Genomic DNA, 15981 nt, shown 5'->3' on the forward strand with positions numbered 1-15981 from the left:
TCTCTGCTGCTTATTTGGCATGTTCAGGGCCTTTCTGTCAGCTGTTTCGGGGCTGCTGTAGAGATGTGATGGTCATTTGAGCCCTGTGCTGCTTGTGTGGGGTCATGTTAACATAAAGAGCCTACAGGCAGTCCTACATGCAGATTCATCATAAGAACTCTGACTTTATCCCCAAACATCCCATCAGTTGTCCAAGCCCCAGGTCAGTGAAATACCAGTCATTGAAGTAAGACAGGGAGCCATCTATATTACAAAAAAGTTTTATAAAAAAAGTCACTACATTGTGTGTATCTGAACTGTTGCCACCTGCCACAGTAACTTCTAAATGAAGGAAGAGTCATGGAGTCCAGTTCCAGTGTTAAATTCAGTGACATCTCCTGGAAGTCTTGTACCTTGGTATTTCAATGCTCACTCCCTGATTGCAGAGAGAAAGCTGTTTTTCTAATCTTCACAGGCTGAAGGAGCATTAACCCAGACTTGCTAGGCTGAGGTCAGTGTAGGTGGTTTCTTGTTACTGAAACAGCACAGAAGACTTTAATTTTTGATAGGAAGAGCATATGCTGCCCTTGCAGAGTAGGAGCCAGTAGCAAGGCTTAAATGAGAGCTTTCAGTAAGACAAACTGTCCGCCCTTACCGCATTGCTGCCTGTATCTAGTGTTCAAGTGATTTGTGCTTTACTTGAGGACATTAATGGAAATAGCAAGGAAGACTGTGCAAGACAGGAAATTAAATTGAGCCGTGGGCTGGAGGTGGCAGCTCAGCCGCACTGTTCCAGCAGAGACAACAGTTCACAGAGATCACGGTACTGTAGTACTGGGCAGTGAAGCATTAAGGCACAGAAGGATATTTTCAGGTGAGGAAAACATGGCAACTAAGAGCCTGAGGCACATGGGGTTTAAAACCATCTGAGAGGTAGGTAAAAGAGAAGCTCAGACCTGCAGTGAGCCTTCATTTACCTCTTGATTGTATCCATAAAAACCTGTATCAGTGCAGCAAATGGTATATACATAGAAGAGGGAAGCACCAGCTGAGAGACAGTACATGGCCAGAAGGAAAAGGCAGCACAACCTCAAAAGGGTCTTTCAAGTGGAAGAATTCAAGCATAGTGTTACATCCAGTAACTTGAGAAGCAATTCATTTCCTTTCTTTTATAGTGCCAGGCCTCACAGCAAAGGAAGGGACATGACAAGTTCTTTTCTATCACCAAGGAGTAAGTGGTGAGGTATGACAAACTGAGCTATAAAGTTTCCTATGTGGAGAAGAATATTAATTTGCAGAGGATCAGACAATAGGAAATACTTTTAAAAAGGCAGCTAATCAAGGAAGGAAGTGGCCCAGAAGTGAGCCACAGAATTACAGGATAAGCATAGGCAAACTTGAGGGCAAGGGCTCTTTTTTTGGAGGTATCAAAAATTATTCACTATGATCCCTGTCTGACTACAACAGACACACTGATTCCAGGAACCCTAGAAAAGGAAAGAGCATGAAGAAATCAGATGCTTAAGAAGCCCAAGTTCATCCTTTCTTCACTGTGTTCTGCCACATTTTTTCGCTTGACTTGCCTTCTGTCATGCTGGCCGTCACTAGGCCTAGCACAGACCGGCTGTAAACATGATTCCAGGTAGTGAGGCAGGCACGGCTCCTTGAGAGCCAGTGCTGAGGTAGGTTTGAGAGGTACTGCAAGGCTGCCTTCTACAGAAGATGTAGGACTGGCACTGTTGACGGAAGCGTAGCCTGAGCTCCCTTCCAAGTGGGGATTTCTTGGGGTGAGATATGCTGAAAGGCCACGAGTGTCATCCAGCAGCTCAGCCTCCCTCAGCACTGCCACGTGCCCGTCCCACTCTACAGCTGGGTTGTCTTCATCGCTGGAGTCCTGGCAGCAGTGCTCTGCTGGGTCCACATAGACCACCGTCATGTTCAGGATCCCACTGGGACCTGTCACTGCAGGATGATGAAAAAGGCAAGTTTTGATTTTGGCAACACCAAGCAGGAAAAAACAAGCAAGAGCATAAACTTTATGTCTACTTACACATGGAGGGGAGAGTAGAGCATTAAGTTCACCCTCCTTTAAAACAGTAACTTTTACCCCTTCAGATTGTTTGGACAGGTACTAAGAGCTGTTTAGAAACTGAACAGCCAGTCCCAGAGTCAGCATAACAAACAGATAACAGAATGTTCCTAACACAGTGGGCCATTCATCATGTTTGGTCCACTATCACCACTATCTGAAAACAGTCTCACTCTGAAACACTAAGCAGCTACAAAACCCTTCATCATGTTCTGAAGCAATACAGAGAAAAAGAACAGATATATACCTCTAAAATAGTTTAACAATTACAACCACTGGGGAAGGGGGAGAGTTTTTCCAACTGGTCTTCAGCTGAAAGTTCAGGCTTCTGTTGCCTGAGAAACAGTTTTAAGCAAAGATGTAAAGACAGTTTTAATTCTCTCATCTGCTTTTTATAAGGAGAATAAAACTCACCATCTCCCTCTCTCTCGCCTTCACTTTCCTGATCACCTTCATAACCAGAGCAGGAATCTAAACTCCAATCTAGGAAGTTATCTAGAAGACTTTCTTCCTGGGTGGATAGCTCTGCTGTGGGAGTAGTCACAAAGCTGCCTCTGTCATCCTGAATACTGTCTTCCCTCCTCCTGTAGAAAGAAAGTTCAGAAGTCACACATTAAAAGCTAAGTCTTTTTTTTTTTTTCCTGGCTCATATATTGGTATGTCAAGGTAATTACAGAAAAATTTATCATATTTAAGAATGGAACCTCAGGATACTAGAGGGGAGGAAAGGCTCATGCTAATCTTCAGAGACATTTATAGGGATGAATTATACCAGCCTTTTAGTTCTCTTTCCAGAGGGAGAGCTAAGGAAAGTCTGAATTTCCACCACATTTGTGTGCAAGGGACTGGGCTCTGGGTCCTCCTGTTTCACACCCAACAATGAACAGAGCTGGCTGTAACTCATCATCTGAAAAACAAAAAGCCACTAAGAATTAGCCTATGTGACTCCTCTGCCAGGAGGCTATTTCTCTTTATTTTCTGGGAGAAACCTGTAACAGTGAATTCTTCCCACATGTGCTCAAACAGAACAATTATAGGCCCTGAAGATCAAGTTTAAAGCCACCACTTTATTTAGATACTTTCTCCTTCAAAAGTCCAAAGAGATCAACCCACTTCATTTTATTTGGAGTTTACCACTTCTGCCGTATGGCAGCTTTGCTGTGGGTGTCAGACATCAGCAAACGAAGACAAAGAGCTCACCCACCTTTTCTTTTCCTATTTCTTCATAACGCTCATCTTCAAATCGCTGTTTCACTGCAGTTAAGGACACCTGCCTATAATCCTTTGGGACGTCATCATGGAAACTGGAAAGGAATATTAAAGCCCAATCTTAGAATGGATTATATGAAACAATGTTAACAAAATCTACCAATTTAAGTACTCTCCCTCTGTCCATCTCAGTTCTGTGCTAAGGAAGTTGGTGTTTTAGCAGAGCTGCCATGGAGCTGGCCAGGACACATAGTTTCTAAGCATATGAGCATCTAATTCCTCTTCTGTTCCTTGAGGTAAACAAGACATTTGCCTTGTACTCTTAAAAAAAAAAAAAAAAAAAGCTACTTTTGCTACTACAACTCCTCCTGAGGCTCACCAATAAGTCAGTTGTAGTCTTCTGAAAACAGCACTTTTTGGTAAGCTGAAACCCTTTAAACCTTGAGTAGTGTCACATTTTCTATAATCCAGGGCCACTAACAATTGGGAGAAACAGAAGAGCTGTCCCCAAACTGGCCCCAAAGCCTTAATGCCTTGTAGTGGGGGGAGTAAGGCAGTTTCCCGAAGCCACATCCTTCCTGGGGAAGGGCTGACTGTGTAGATGCAGCATGTCTGCAAGAGCTGGAAGCCAAGTACTCATGTGCTTCCCCAAAAAGAGTTCCAAAACTATTACCACTTTTGGTGAAGGCTCAGCACACAGGGCAACAGGTCTTCAAGAGAGAAACCGGTACACTCAGACAGCTGGCTGGTCCAGGGGTGTGCTGGAGAAGAGAATACATATCACGATTTCACAAAGCTCAGGAGTTCTGTAATTGGTCAGATTTTATGGGATAAAGATCGTGATCTCTACAAGCCGATGCCTGCAGACAGTTCATTGAAGACCACAACTAGCTTCAACGATAGCTTTACCTGCCAAACTGAAGCAATACTTAAGAACAGAAATCTTCAGTCTCATTTAAACACCAAGCCTACATAGTCTGATGCTAACACTCTTGTTCATCATAGCTATTAAGAGGTAAAACAGACTGAACTCAACTCTTCATTCTGAAGATTTATACTTGTCCCCCTCTTCGCCCTCAAGTGATTGGGACCATCTTGCCTAAATACAAAGTAACATGAAAATAAAAAAGCTCCCTAAAAGGACAAGGCAGACTGACAGTCCCTGCAGCAGCTCTGCTGAAGAGGCTGTTCCTTACCTTGCCCATGGAGGATCCTGGCCAGCAGCAAAGCTGCAGCAGCCAGCCGAGCGGGGGAATACACACACAGGCTTGTGTTCAGGAGTGACAGTTCACAAATGAAGCTGTACAGGTGAAGAGTTCTTCTCTCCAGTGAGACTATGTTTGACAATACTTCTTTGTAGTCCACAATAGTAGGTATCTAGTACACAAAGCAGAACAGAGTTTGGCAATGAAAGATGAGCATCAAATATTTAGAACACAGTTGCTTCCAGGAGATGCTGTTTTAATTACATTAGTAGAGTTTTTTGTATGTGTGTGTGGTTTTTTTTTGTCTTGTTTCATTTTAAACTACTACACTGACATCAAAACATTCTCCAGTGAAAGAATAAATGGCCTCTTAAATTTTAATTTTTAATCTCTATAGAAAGGCAGAGGGTCTTGTATCTGTATGCTCTTAAACACATGTGGGCTTCACAGCTGATTGAGAACACTCACATAACAACCTAACATCTTAGATAAGGAGAAGTGCTAATTACAAAAGCCTGACTTCAATAGCAGCCCAGGGGGTGAAATATTCCATCCACTTTCTGAACTCACCCTTATCTTTCCTTCTAGGGCAGAAATGATCTCACCCATCATTCTGACCAAGTCTTCATATTTGTATGTGTTGTCTGTCAGCCACACAGCTTCCCGTATTGTCAAGATCTCTTTGCTGATGAAACTGCAATATTAAATATTAACAGTTAACCTCAGAAGAAAGGGAATTTGTGTGCCTGTGCGCTAACGATTTTGTGGCAGATAAATGCAGCCAAGATTACTGAAGAGTTAAACAACTTTATAAGGTACTTTCCCAGGTGCAGACCAGGAAAGGAAGAACAGCATCTCCTCATTTATTTTGCCTTAAAGCTGGAAGCACCTACTAGAAAGATTCCTAACTCCTCATTTATGAAACCTCTTAGGGGAACTGACACACAAGAGTAATCTTCCACCACACCATGCCATTCATCTGAGTGTAGCAAACTAAACTAAGTAACAATACTGCTTCAGTTATTCTTTCAAAGGTTACTCAAGCTAATATGGCATGAAAGTCTTCAATTGCTGATGGAATGCACTTAGACTAATCCACCACTGTGGAGCTTTTTCATATTCAAAAGCATAATCAATGTATAATACTTCGTGTCTCATTGCAGAGATTATAAGTGTTTGTATGTGAACACAGCAATGTAGACAGAAGCCAAATATTCTTTCCACTATTACCAGCAGCACGGCCCCTGTTTGCCAGTCAGAACCCCTACCGTGTGCAAATGACCATGCAGGCTATTCCCAAAAGTTGGAGTCGAGCCCGAGGTACAGGTCTCAGCTTCAAATAACGATCCACACATCCCACCGTCATGTGAAGGCATAGGCTAGAAAAGTCTTTCATGGTAGCCACTTCTACCAGCCAATCAATCAGGATGTACCTACAGGAATGAGAGAGACACCCAATCTATGCAGTCCAAAGACATTCAAACTGTTGCTGAACAGCCTCCCCAGACCTAGTTACCGAGTCCCTTTTCCATATAAAAGTTCCAACCAAGAAATTCAAACAAAAGAATTTTCAGAATAACAACACGTTGCACTGGGATAAGGATTTGTAAGCAGAGGCCAGTGATCCTCCAAAGCATCAACAGTCTTCTGAAGTTGTGAAATGGAATTAGAAGCTAGACTATTATTAATAGATACTTGCACAAGGAAAGGGGTAGGGCATATCAGTTAAGAGGCTAAAGGCCACTGGAGAGTAACTCTACCTCTGACAAGTCAAACAGTGCCTCTAGCACTTGAAGAACTTTGAAGTTCTTGCATCTGACAAAACTAACAGCCCAGAGAAAACCTCACTCCTCATTTCAGTTCTTCATCAGGGCTTGAAATAAGGGCTCTAATACACCCTCTTTGCAAACGTCACGTGTTTCTCTGATTGCACATAATGCATCACAGAAGAGTAAAGCACAAGAAGCCATCCTTCAATAGATCTCATTCTAGATTTGTTTCGTTTTGCAGATGTACAGAGAAATTTGCAATGGTTTCTGCTGTGTGGCCTGCCTCTGAGATATGAGTTTTTACCTCATTGTTTCATTCATTCCTTTCTGCACAGTGAAGATACTTTGCTTGCTGATAGGAAGGGAAGCTTGAAAGATTTGAGACACCACTTCACTGGAAGATTTTGCTTCTAATCCTAGTTGGCTTCCATTCCCACAAGCTTTGGCTAAAGCTATCTGTAGTGGAGGGAACAAAAAAAGAAAGATATATATTTTTTTGAATTAAATGTAAACTAAAGCAGCAAAGGATGTGCCTGTAATTTTCCTGCTGAAAACAGAGTGAACAAAACAAACCACTTGAAAGGTACCAGAAAGAGTAGTTCTTAGTTTGACTTAAATATTGAATGTACACATTATTTGAGGGCAGGCTTTCAAATTCATCAAAAGATGTATCTTTATTGAGATTGTACCACGGATGTGCAGTATTTCCCAAAAGAGGAGGATCTACAGAGTAATTACATGCATGCAAATACAGATATTATTCAGCAATTTTAACTCTGCTTCTAAAGAGAGAAGAGGAATCTTAGTCTATAATGACAGCATAAGAAAGACCAAATTAAAACAGTTTTCCTGGGAAAAGTCAGTCCTACCTGTGCTTCCCAGCAGCCCTTTGCCGCGTAGTCCCGTAGCTTCCTGAGACTTTGGAGGTATCTGCCAGGATCTGACATCTACAGAGAGGAATGTAATCAAATTTCAAAAACCATTACAAACAGAAAGATTGCAGTACTAATATCCAAAGAAAAAATACTGCCTGTGGGTACATTTATAATTTCAGCAACCAGTCTGTTTCTCATCACAACAACACTGTTTTCAAGAAACTTTCTTCAGTTCTTGCCAAAGGTCTTACAGGAAATGAGACAGGACACTCAGGATTCCAACACATGAGCTTTGGCAGGTTTATCAATGACAACGCAGGGACTCTTCCCCCTCCAGTTCACAAATGAGCCGTACGATCAGCACCCAGCAGTGCCTATGCCTTTAGCAGAGTTAGTAAAAGAGAACTTGTACTTGTACCTTGGCTACAACTGCTTGTAGACTCACTCACCTTAAACACCAAGGCAGGCACCAAAGCTCACTTGAGAGATCTTAGCGCTCTCCTTATTTATGAAGAATATGAGCTCTGAGGAACAGCAATTTCCTTCTATGTTCATTACACATAACAAAGGTCTAGAAGTTACAGTAAAAAAGCTGTTTTGAGACAAAAAAATGCTACTTACAGCAGCCTTTCTGTTACTTTCCCAAAGGAGGTAGGAGCTGTTTAAACAACCCTGCTTTGAAGATTCTTCAAACATTTCAAGGGATTCTTTTCTTTTTTCTTCATCCTAAAAACAAAAGGCATGACAGTACTTTTGCTGTCCAGCCAGCTAGGTCCCAGACCTCAAACCTTCCAAAGCTGCAGAACAGCCCTGTACTGAAACCTACAGAGCAGAATGAACCCGTTGCAAGTCCCCTTCAGACTACAAGGGGTGCTCCCACATCAACTCGGTGCTGCTATTTGAAGGTCCCGGCTCAGGAAGCAGTTAACAGTTTTCCTCAACTAGGCAAAAGCTTTTTGGCTTGCTTGCCACTGCCGGATTTTTTTTATATGCATTATGACTGAAAGGCTTCCTTTGAGACCTGAACAAACTGCAAGCTCATGATCAAGCCAAAATTAATTTCGATGTTTGTAAAGTTCAATAAACTAAGTTGATAATGTTTCTTTAAACAAGTAGTAAATTAAACTCACAAGAACAGAAATTCCTAGGCCATTTGAGAAATCAAATTTTTTTAGTCAAGGTAAACAGCATTAGCATCACCAAAAAAAGTACTTGAACACATCAAATCAGAAATACTGCTCACCTCAAAGAGACTCAAGACCTTAGCCAAGCAGTGGAGAATAGATCCTTTTTGAGCCTGAAGAAAGCATTAAGATTAAGCATTGTTAAAGATAAACACAGAACAATAGCAATTTTTGCTGGTATTTCCAGTCTACAATTTTGTTTGCCAATCAATCATTCCTCCCCCTTGCTTTTCTCAATGTTTTGTTATCTTTGAGACAGTGCTGAATCTCTCAGAAGAGACAGCACAGGCCTCCGGCACTCATATCCACTGTGGTTTGGCAGTAAATTCATTAAAATGATTGATTCACAATCAGTTAAGCAACAAGAGAACAGGAGGTCCTCAGGCAAAGAAAAATATTTTTCCCAAAACAATTAGCTGCAGCTAATAGCCCAGGTTAAAGTCAAGGGCAGAAAGAAATCTTACTTTCTCCAACTGACACTCTGCTTTGAGACTCTCACAGACGACAGCTTTACAACAGCTTCCACTCAAGGACCAGGGAGGACGGATGAAAAGCCAGATAAACGGGGCTGCGCACACATTCAAACGCTCCGCCAGACTGAAGAAATGCGATGCCTTTAATCCATTCACTTCAGCACGACCCTCATCGGAGATGGACACTGAAGAAAAAGGCAGAAATAATTTGGAGTTTATTCACAACCTGTCCTTGACATTTACTTAGGTCAAGACAGACAAGAGGATACGATCAGGAAAAGATTTAACAGTGTTGTCCCTTTAGAGCCTTAAAAATCATGGAGATGCAAAAGAAGAAAAATCTTACTACAATCAGTCTTTAGGATCTTATAACCCTAAGCTGGGGAGTCTGCAAATACCAGCCCTCAAAGTAATGTCAGATCCTGTCAGTGCACAAACAAGTTGGTGTGCAAGTCACCTGCCCTGTCAGTACCCTCTGCAAGGAGTCTCCTCCTGTCGATTGTTACATTTATCAGACTAGGTAAGTAGTCAAGTTTGATCAGAAATGTACAAAGGATAATTTCTAAACATGAATTCATAAGCTGCGCTTTGACTTCTTTTCTAAAAGAGCTGTGCACTGTACTATCATCTAACACCTAGCAGCTCAGCGGCCAGCGCTTAAGCTGCACTGGAAGGTAAAACTGAAGAGGCAGGATGGTAAATGAGACCGAACCACCCACTGAGGGCAGCAAGCTGGCTCTGCACTTAACTGCTCTAGAACCTGGTACGGGGGCATCAGTGTTTGAGATACAGGACAAATAGCTTTGTAAGCAGACAGTAGAAGCTCCAACTTCATGGTGAAACAAGTAGTCTGATCTCTATCTGTAAATAAGCCTTTAGTTCATCCACTTTTCCTTCTGTCATGTCATCTTCCCCAAAGACCCAAGTGCAAGCTTCCATACTTACAGCCTTCATTGTACAAATACGCTATCCCCAGCTTCACAGCAGCTTCAAAGTTACCTCTTTCAGCAGCCCTGAATGGGAAACAGAGAAGATACTTGAGGTTGAAATCAGTAGGTGCTTCCAGGCCCTCGACACATCCTCAAACAAGTGACTTCAGTGGAGGCCAGGCTGTGAATTTGGTGATCACCACCCATAAGCATCTATGTTATCACTACAGAAGTGAAACACAAGTTATGCTGAGGCTTTTCTTTCTCCAATCCTTTTGTTTGCCAATGTACAGGATAATCTGACAATTCATAGCAACTGTTTCCCATTCCCATGTAACATCCAATGCCAGAACATGTTAGCATGTTTCAGAACTTGTGCCCCAAGGACATGCACCAAGCACTTGTGTTTCTCTCTTCAAAACTAACACGCACATACTGGTCTTCTTCGGAAAGGACATAATATGTGCATCAGAGCAGAGGCAATAGTCAGAAGCAAAACAAATAGCATGACATTTAAACTGACTGATCACCTTCAAATCAGATAGATAAAAATATACTCTCTGTCCCTTTTAAGCTGACTTATTATCTGTTCAAACTTCACTCGTTTTAATAGAGAAATGTACATATTTTAAAATATACTAGTTTGCACACGAAATGAGCAAACCAACTCAGAAAGACGGTTATGCTCTTGATCCTCTGATCTCACTTGCACATTCATACAGATACACCACTAACAGATCTTAGTGTGCCATGTTCCAACACGGAACACAAGTGCCCTTAAAGAGAAGCCATATGCTACAGGCCCTGTTCAAGTTAAAGAGACAGCAGTTTAAGCTGCAGCTTAGACATGAATCAATAATTCTTCATCAGTCTAAGCAGACTTCTACAAAAAGTGACAGTCAGATTCCCAACTTACAGTGAAGACTGATTAGAATTGTGTACCTACCTTCAAGCACCCTCCTCTACACTGTCAGACAAATTTGATTCTTAAAGCTTACCTTTCAAACATCTTCAGATTGTTTGGAGAAGGCCATATTTCTTGGAAACTTGCACATGCCCAAACACTAGCATGATTATCCACAAGGTATTTAAGGTGTGAGTGCACCTGCAAGGGGGGAGCATAAAGTAATAACTACCAAAATAAAGGGACTAACAGAAAAAAGAGTTCTTTGCCATCTAATTTTAGATATGCAACTAAGTTCATCATAAGTTCATCATAACCCTTTTCCTGCCTAACCAGCAGTAAGGCAAAAGATGCCAAACCAAACTAACCTGTTAAGTCCCAGTGATCTGGCAGGACAATTCTCACAGAAAATTTACACAGAGCACTCGAATAGTGCTGCTAATCTTGTTAAGCTCAACTACTGAGAAATAAAACTGCTACTGGGATAGCAAAAAGCTAACTACTCTATGTATTCTTTGGTTTTCTTGAGGTTTACTATGACACGAGAAGCTACTCTTTTCCCTGTGCAGTCCTGGCTCCTAAAGGTTGAGATAAGTCACCGCAGCGGGGAAGCAGTAGCAGACTCACAGCTCTGACCGAGAGGATGTCCTCAGCAGGAAGGCCTTTCAGAACATGAAACAGAACGTCCTCGGGCAGACTTAACAACGTCAGGACTCGAGGCCGTTTTCTTATCCTTCGCTTTGAAGGGAAGGAAAAACACCTGGAACATCTACAGTGAATAACTGGAAAACAAAAACACAGGACACCTCAGTTAGTCACAGAACAATACAAGGAAAAAAGGCACTACAGAGTATACACAGATATAAACCTGTTTACTTGAGTACCTATTTACTGCAGCATAGGGAACTTATAACATATTAATTGTAGAGAGTTTAGCATGCGTCACATAATGCTACAAGACTAAGCCACAGAGCAGTGACTCATTCAATTTGGTCAATTAAGCTAAGAGGCTTGGAAGGGATGGCTCACGCACAACTCCTCCTCCTCCTCGAGGAGAATCCCTCCATGCCCTAACTCCATCAATTTGACTGTGTTCAGTTAAACTCTCAGTACTACAACTTCATTTACCTTCCCCAAACCCCAACTTTTCCTTCTCAATCGATGGCAGTCTCTCAAACATGACCAGAGAGATGAAGAAGTTAAGATCCACCAAATCAGCTCAAGCCAAAAGCCCGTCTTTCTACACAGCCAGTTGCTGTCATTGCTGCTCATGGAAGATCCCCCAAAAGCAGGAAACCCTTTTTTTCCCCCAAGTTTCACCATTCCTAGACTAATGCATGCCCTACATCTCCTGCTCCTCGTTAAGACAGATTTCACTCTCACTGCATTCGCCAAGAGAGGAAAATGATCTAACAGATAAGGTAAAAACCAAGAAGAGCACATGAGTACTGCTCACTGGTAGAGATCCATCCTCCATGGTCCCTTCTCCACCTCCCAGGGACAGCACAGCATTTGGGCTGCTGCTAAGAGCCTGGTCCCCACCCACCAGAGTCTCACAAACAAATGGCACAAAATCTGAACCAGTGAAAGGTGCCATCAGGGAAAAAAGCACATTCCCCACCTCCAGCCCTCAAGTGGCAGCAAAGGATCAGCTTTGCAGAGCGGTGCTTGGGTTGGCGGACCCGAATTGATCCTGGTTCATGCTTAAGTTTTGGTGTCCTGCCACGCAACAGTGGAGATGCCAACACCTCTTATTTCCATGTCAGCCTCTTCTAGCTCTCAGGAGCAGTTCATAAAGGCAATCAAGGCCCATTTCTGAGCAAGAAAAAGTCTGAACATTTTCTTTGCAGACATGAAGGCATAAAAAATAAATTCTGAAGTGAAAGCTCAAGTTCCACAAATTAAAGCACCATGTAAGGGCCTCCGTCTTTATTACAGAAGATCTCTTGGTTGTATTTTTCAAACCTGGTTTAAGTCTTACACAAAGAGGTTGTACTTGGGAAATTTATTTACTGACTTTTTTCTTAAATAGTTCAATAAAAAGACACAGACTCCACTAGAGAATCCAATATTGTGCAACATGCATGTGCTAGCATTGCTTAACCTATTTCCCTGGTTCATTTCTGGCTTGAATATTTTTTTACTTAAATGAATGCAACAGAGTCAAACTAGTAGCATAATACATATACCAAACAACCTCATAACCACCAAACCAAGTTGGAGCTATGTAGTCTCACGAGATTATAGGGTCAAAGGTATAAGAGAATAATGCAGCTCTCAAGTTTTTTTACAATGGCAGTAGAAGGTGGTTGAAAAGTCAAGATGAGGCCAGAGAATTTTAGTGGGGCAAATATTTTTTCTTCATGAATATATTTTCCCTCCTGGCCTTGTCTTCTACTATAGGTGTTTACACATGTCCTGATTTTAACCTGGCCATGGGAAACCTCATGATGTTATGCTAGTCTTCAGTTCTTCACACACAACTTGACTGAGAGACTCAAGAAGCAACACATTGCATTTTGCTTTGAGAAGAGCAACAGCTCTGCCCAGATGCAGTGAATGGGAAAACCAATGGACTGGTCAGTTACCCCCTCATCTCTCCCAGCAGGTCAGCCCACAGAACTGGGACTTGCACAGACCTACAGGCTGCACAGCCAACTCAAAGTTTACAGGCAATTTGTTCAAAGCAAAGTTGCTGCATCAGACTCAATTACTTAATACAGGTTTTCCAGTTTGCAAAGAGGAGGTTATCTGGGTTTTCAGCAGGATCCTTAAGAGGAGCCTGCAGATTCCTAAGGGGTCTGCGAGCCATGGCTACCACTGTACTAATACAGATTTTTCTGTTCACATATACTATTAACATCCTTAGCACTTCAGCTTCAATGAAATGAACCACTAAACTGAAACAAAGTAGCAGGCAATGTCTCATCAGTAGCACATATCTTATCTGTTACCTATCTTGGATTAAAAAGCTATCCCCATGAAAATAAAAACTTTTTGATGTGCACAGGGCAGAATAGTACTATCCTTCTCATCCTGGAGAAGCCTTCAGAAGTATTATTGCCATGAAAAAGAATTGGACTTCTGCATTGGTATGCCAATTAAGCCTGAATGAACACCTGAATACGGCCAGCATGTGGCAGCTCAGAGAAGAGAAAATTCAATTTCAAGACAGGAAGACATGTAGGGAAATTTTAAATGTGTTGCTTCACAAAATCTGAGTGGTTTAGGCTGGAGGAAACCCCTGGAGATCACCCAGCCCTGCCCAGGTGGGGTCAGCTACAGGCGGCTTTGAAAGGACGGAGGAAACTCCACAACAACTCCGGGCAACCTGTGCCACCGTCTGGCCACCCTTAAAGCAAAACCTGCTTTCTCTCGTGTTTGAATGGGGTTCCCGCATACCAGTTTGCGCCCAACAAATTCAAAGATGTCCTGTATGTTATTCCGCTCGTAATCTACTTTCCCCCACGCCTGGTTTCGAAGCGAGACGGGCAGGAGCGCCCAAACACATCCGACAGCCAGAGATGAGCTCCGGACTCTGTAGCGACGGAGGGAAAAGCGGCCCCGGGTGCCACAGGGACCCCCGTGAGGCGGCCGGCAGCCCCCCGCGGGCCGGGCCCGTAGACTGAGCCGTTTCCCAAGCGAGAGGTCCGGGGAAGCGGCAGCCTGGACGGCCCGTGCCTCCCCGGCGGAGCCCCGAGCCCCCCGCCCGGGTCGCACCGCCCCCCGCCGGCGTTTGAATTCCGCGCGCGGCCGCCAGGGCCCCGTCGAGCCGCCGCCGGCGGCCCCCGCAGCCATTGTGTCCCCGGCGGCCCCTCAAGCGCCGGCGGGAGCCGCAGCGGTGCCCGCGCAGGGTCTGCTCCCCCGAGGCGCGGCCCTCCCGCCCCGCAGTCCCCTCAGGAGGGGGTCGGCGCAGGGCAGGAGAAAAGGCCGCAGCAGAGCCCCTCAGAGGGATAGGGGGAAGCACGAAGAAGGATGAAGCAATACCCCCGGAGCCCGCGGCTCGGTCCGTACTCACCTCCCGCCTTCATCGCAGCGCGTCCCCCGGGACCGAGCGGACACCAGCAGCCGCCGCGCCCAGACCCGCTGCGAGTGAGGGGCACCGCGAGGGGGCGGGACCGAACCGGCCGGCGGGAAGGCGGGGCCTCCCGCGAAGGACACGCCCCCGCCCTTCGCCACGCCCCCTCGCCTCTCAGCGAGGGTCAGGGAAGGCGTATGCGGCGAGGCCCGCCCAGGCCACGCCCCCCGAGGTGTCTCCCTGGGGCTGCCGGAACTCCTCCCACCCGCGATAGGCCCGACTCTTCTGAGCGACGCCTACCAGCCGCGCGCACTTTTTTTTTAAACACAGCAGGCCTCGTGATTGGCTGGAAAGCTGAGGAGAGGCGGTGCCCGCCCCGCCTCGCGGGCCGTGATTGGGCGTCGAGGATGCGAATTCGAATTGGGGCAGTTGGCGGTTCGAGCTTCTCGCGGACACTGCGGGTGCGGCGCATGCGTACGGGTCAGGACCTCCCCCCTCCCCCCCCAAGTGTTGCCGTGACAACCGGCTCCGGTTGCGCGCCTGTTCCCCTCGGGCCGATGCCGTGTTCCCGCCGGGGCCCAGCACGGAGCCGGGGCCTAGCACGGAGCCGGGGCCTAGCACGGAGCCGGGGCCTAGCACGGAGCCGGGGCCTGCGGCCATGGAGCAGCGGTGACCCACGGTCCCCGGAGGCCGGGATCCCCTCCTCCGCACTTGCCCTCAGCCGACAGCGGCCTTGCCTGCTGCTATGGTGCTGCTCACCCACAGCCGCCCACTCCAGCAGCGAGGCCTGCCCGGCCAAGAGAGCTATACCATTCAAACTACTGAGGGAATGCTGGTGTCTTACATCCACCTGATTTATCTCTGCTCTGAGTACGTGGGATCTGAGGGTGTCAGTGTTGAAGCAAGAGCCACAGGGACACTGGAGAAATGACAGACCATTTCTGATGACCTGAACCTTCACCTCCGCAGAGCGCAGCTCCTGCCCCTTCATGGCCTTGTGTGAGCAGGAGGGGGAATTAGGAAGACAATTGGGAGTCAAAGTTCAAACCTGAGTCAAGGATTCAGAGGAAAGCCCTTATCCTCACTGCAAAGAGCATAAAAGTGCAGAGAGATAAAGACCTGTACTGAAGAGGCTGGCAGACAAACAAGACGGTGTCAGGAAAACCAGTTATTGCTCTAGCTCACATGAAGACTTTTGTGAGTCTTTTAGGAAAGAGCAGCAAGAAGAGGAGCAGTCGTTTTGTGGGACATAAAATGACTGTGTAATGATTTGTGGTGGCTGGAAACTTTCCCAACATTGGGTACCTTGAATAAACACTGTGAGTCGCAGTGCAGTTGAGGTTTCTT

The 15981-nt window shown here is 45.0% G+C and overlaps 1 protein-coding gene across 2 annotated transcripts; it reads right to left on the reverse strand.

The window, feature by feature from the left end:
• Nucleotides 1-244: 244 nt before the first annotated feature.
• Nucleotides 245-14752, reverse strand: CCNF (cyclin F). 2 transcript variants are annotated; one of them, XM_071814904.1, is made up of 18 exons: nucleotides 14635-14752; nucleotides 11244-11398; nucleotides 10711-10817; nucleotides 9729-9796; nucleotides 8775-8968; nucleotides 8370-8423; nucleotides 7748-7852; nucleotides 7121-7198; nucleotides 6556-6707; nucleotides 5751-5915; nucleotides 5053-5176; nucleotides 4474-4654; nucleotides 3951-4038; nucleotides 3273-3372; nucleotides 2845-2975; nucleotides 2483-2652; nucleotides 2316-2403; nucleotides 1848-1941 (listed from the first exon to the last, which is right to left on the reverse strand). In XM_071814904.1, the coding sequence occupies exons 1-17, from the start codon at nucleotides 14645-14647 to the stop codon at nucleotides 2318-2320; spliced, it is 1971 nt and encodes a 656-aa protein (XP_071671005.1). In that variant the 5' UTR covers nucleotides 14648-14752; the 3' UTR covers nucleotides 1848-1941; nucleotides 2316-2317. The 2 variants fall into 2 exon arrangements, with proteins under 2 accessions (XP_065706490.2, XP_071671005.1); XM_065850418.2 differs by lacking the exon at nucleotides 2316-2403 and having other exon boundaries at nucleotides 245-1941; nucleotides 14635-14751.
• Nucleotides 14753-15981: the final 1229 nt, after the last annotated feature.

This window comes from Patagioenas fasciata, chromosome 15 (assembly GCF_037038585.1).
Source record: "Patagioenas fasciata isolate bPatFas1 chromosome 15, bPatFas1.hap1, whole genome shotgun sequence".
Taxonomy (NCBI): Eukaryota; Metazoa; Chordata; class Aves; order Columbiformes; family Columbidae; genus Patagioenas; species Patagioenas fasciata.

Bases quoted from the DNA above. Each gene is read 5' to 3' on its own strand.
- CCNF (XM_065850418.2), bottom strand. The intron at 7,199-7,747 runs GTAAGTAGCATT...TCCTCTCTGTAG, and splicing joins AAAGTAACAGAAAGGCTGCT to ATGTCAGATCCTGGCAGATA. The intron at 2,976-3,272 runs GTGGGTGAGCTC...TTTGTTTTTCAG, and splicing joins AAGAAATAGGAAAAGAAAAG to ATGATGAGTTACAGCCAGCT.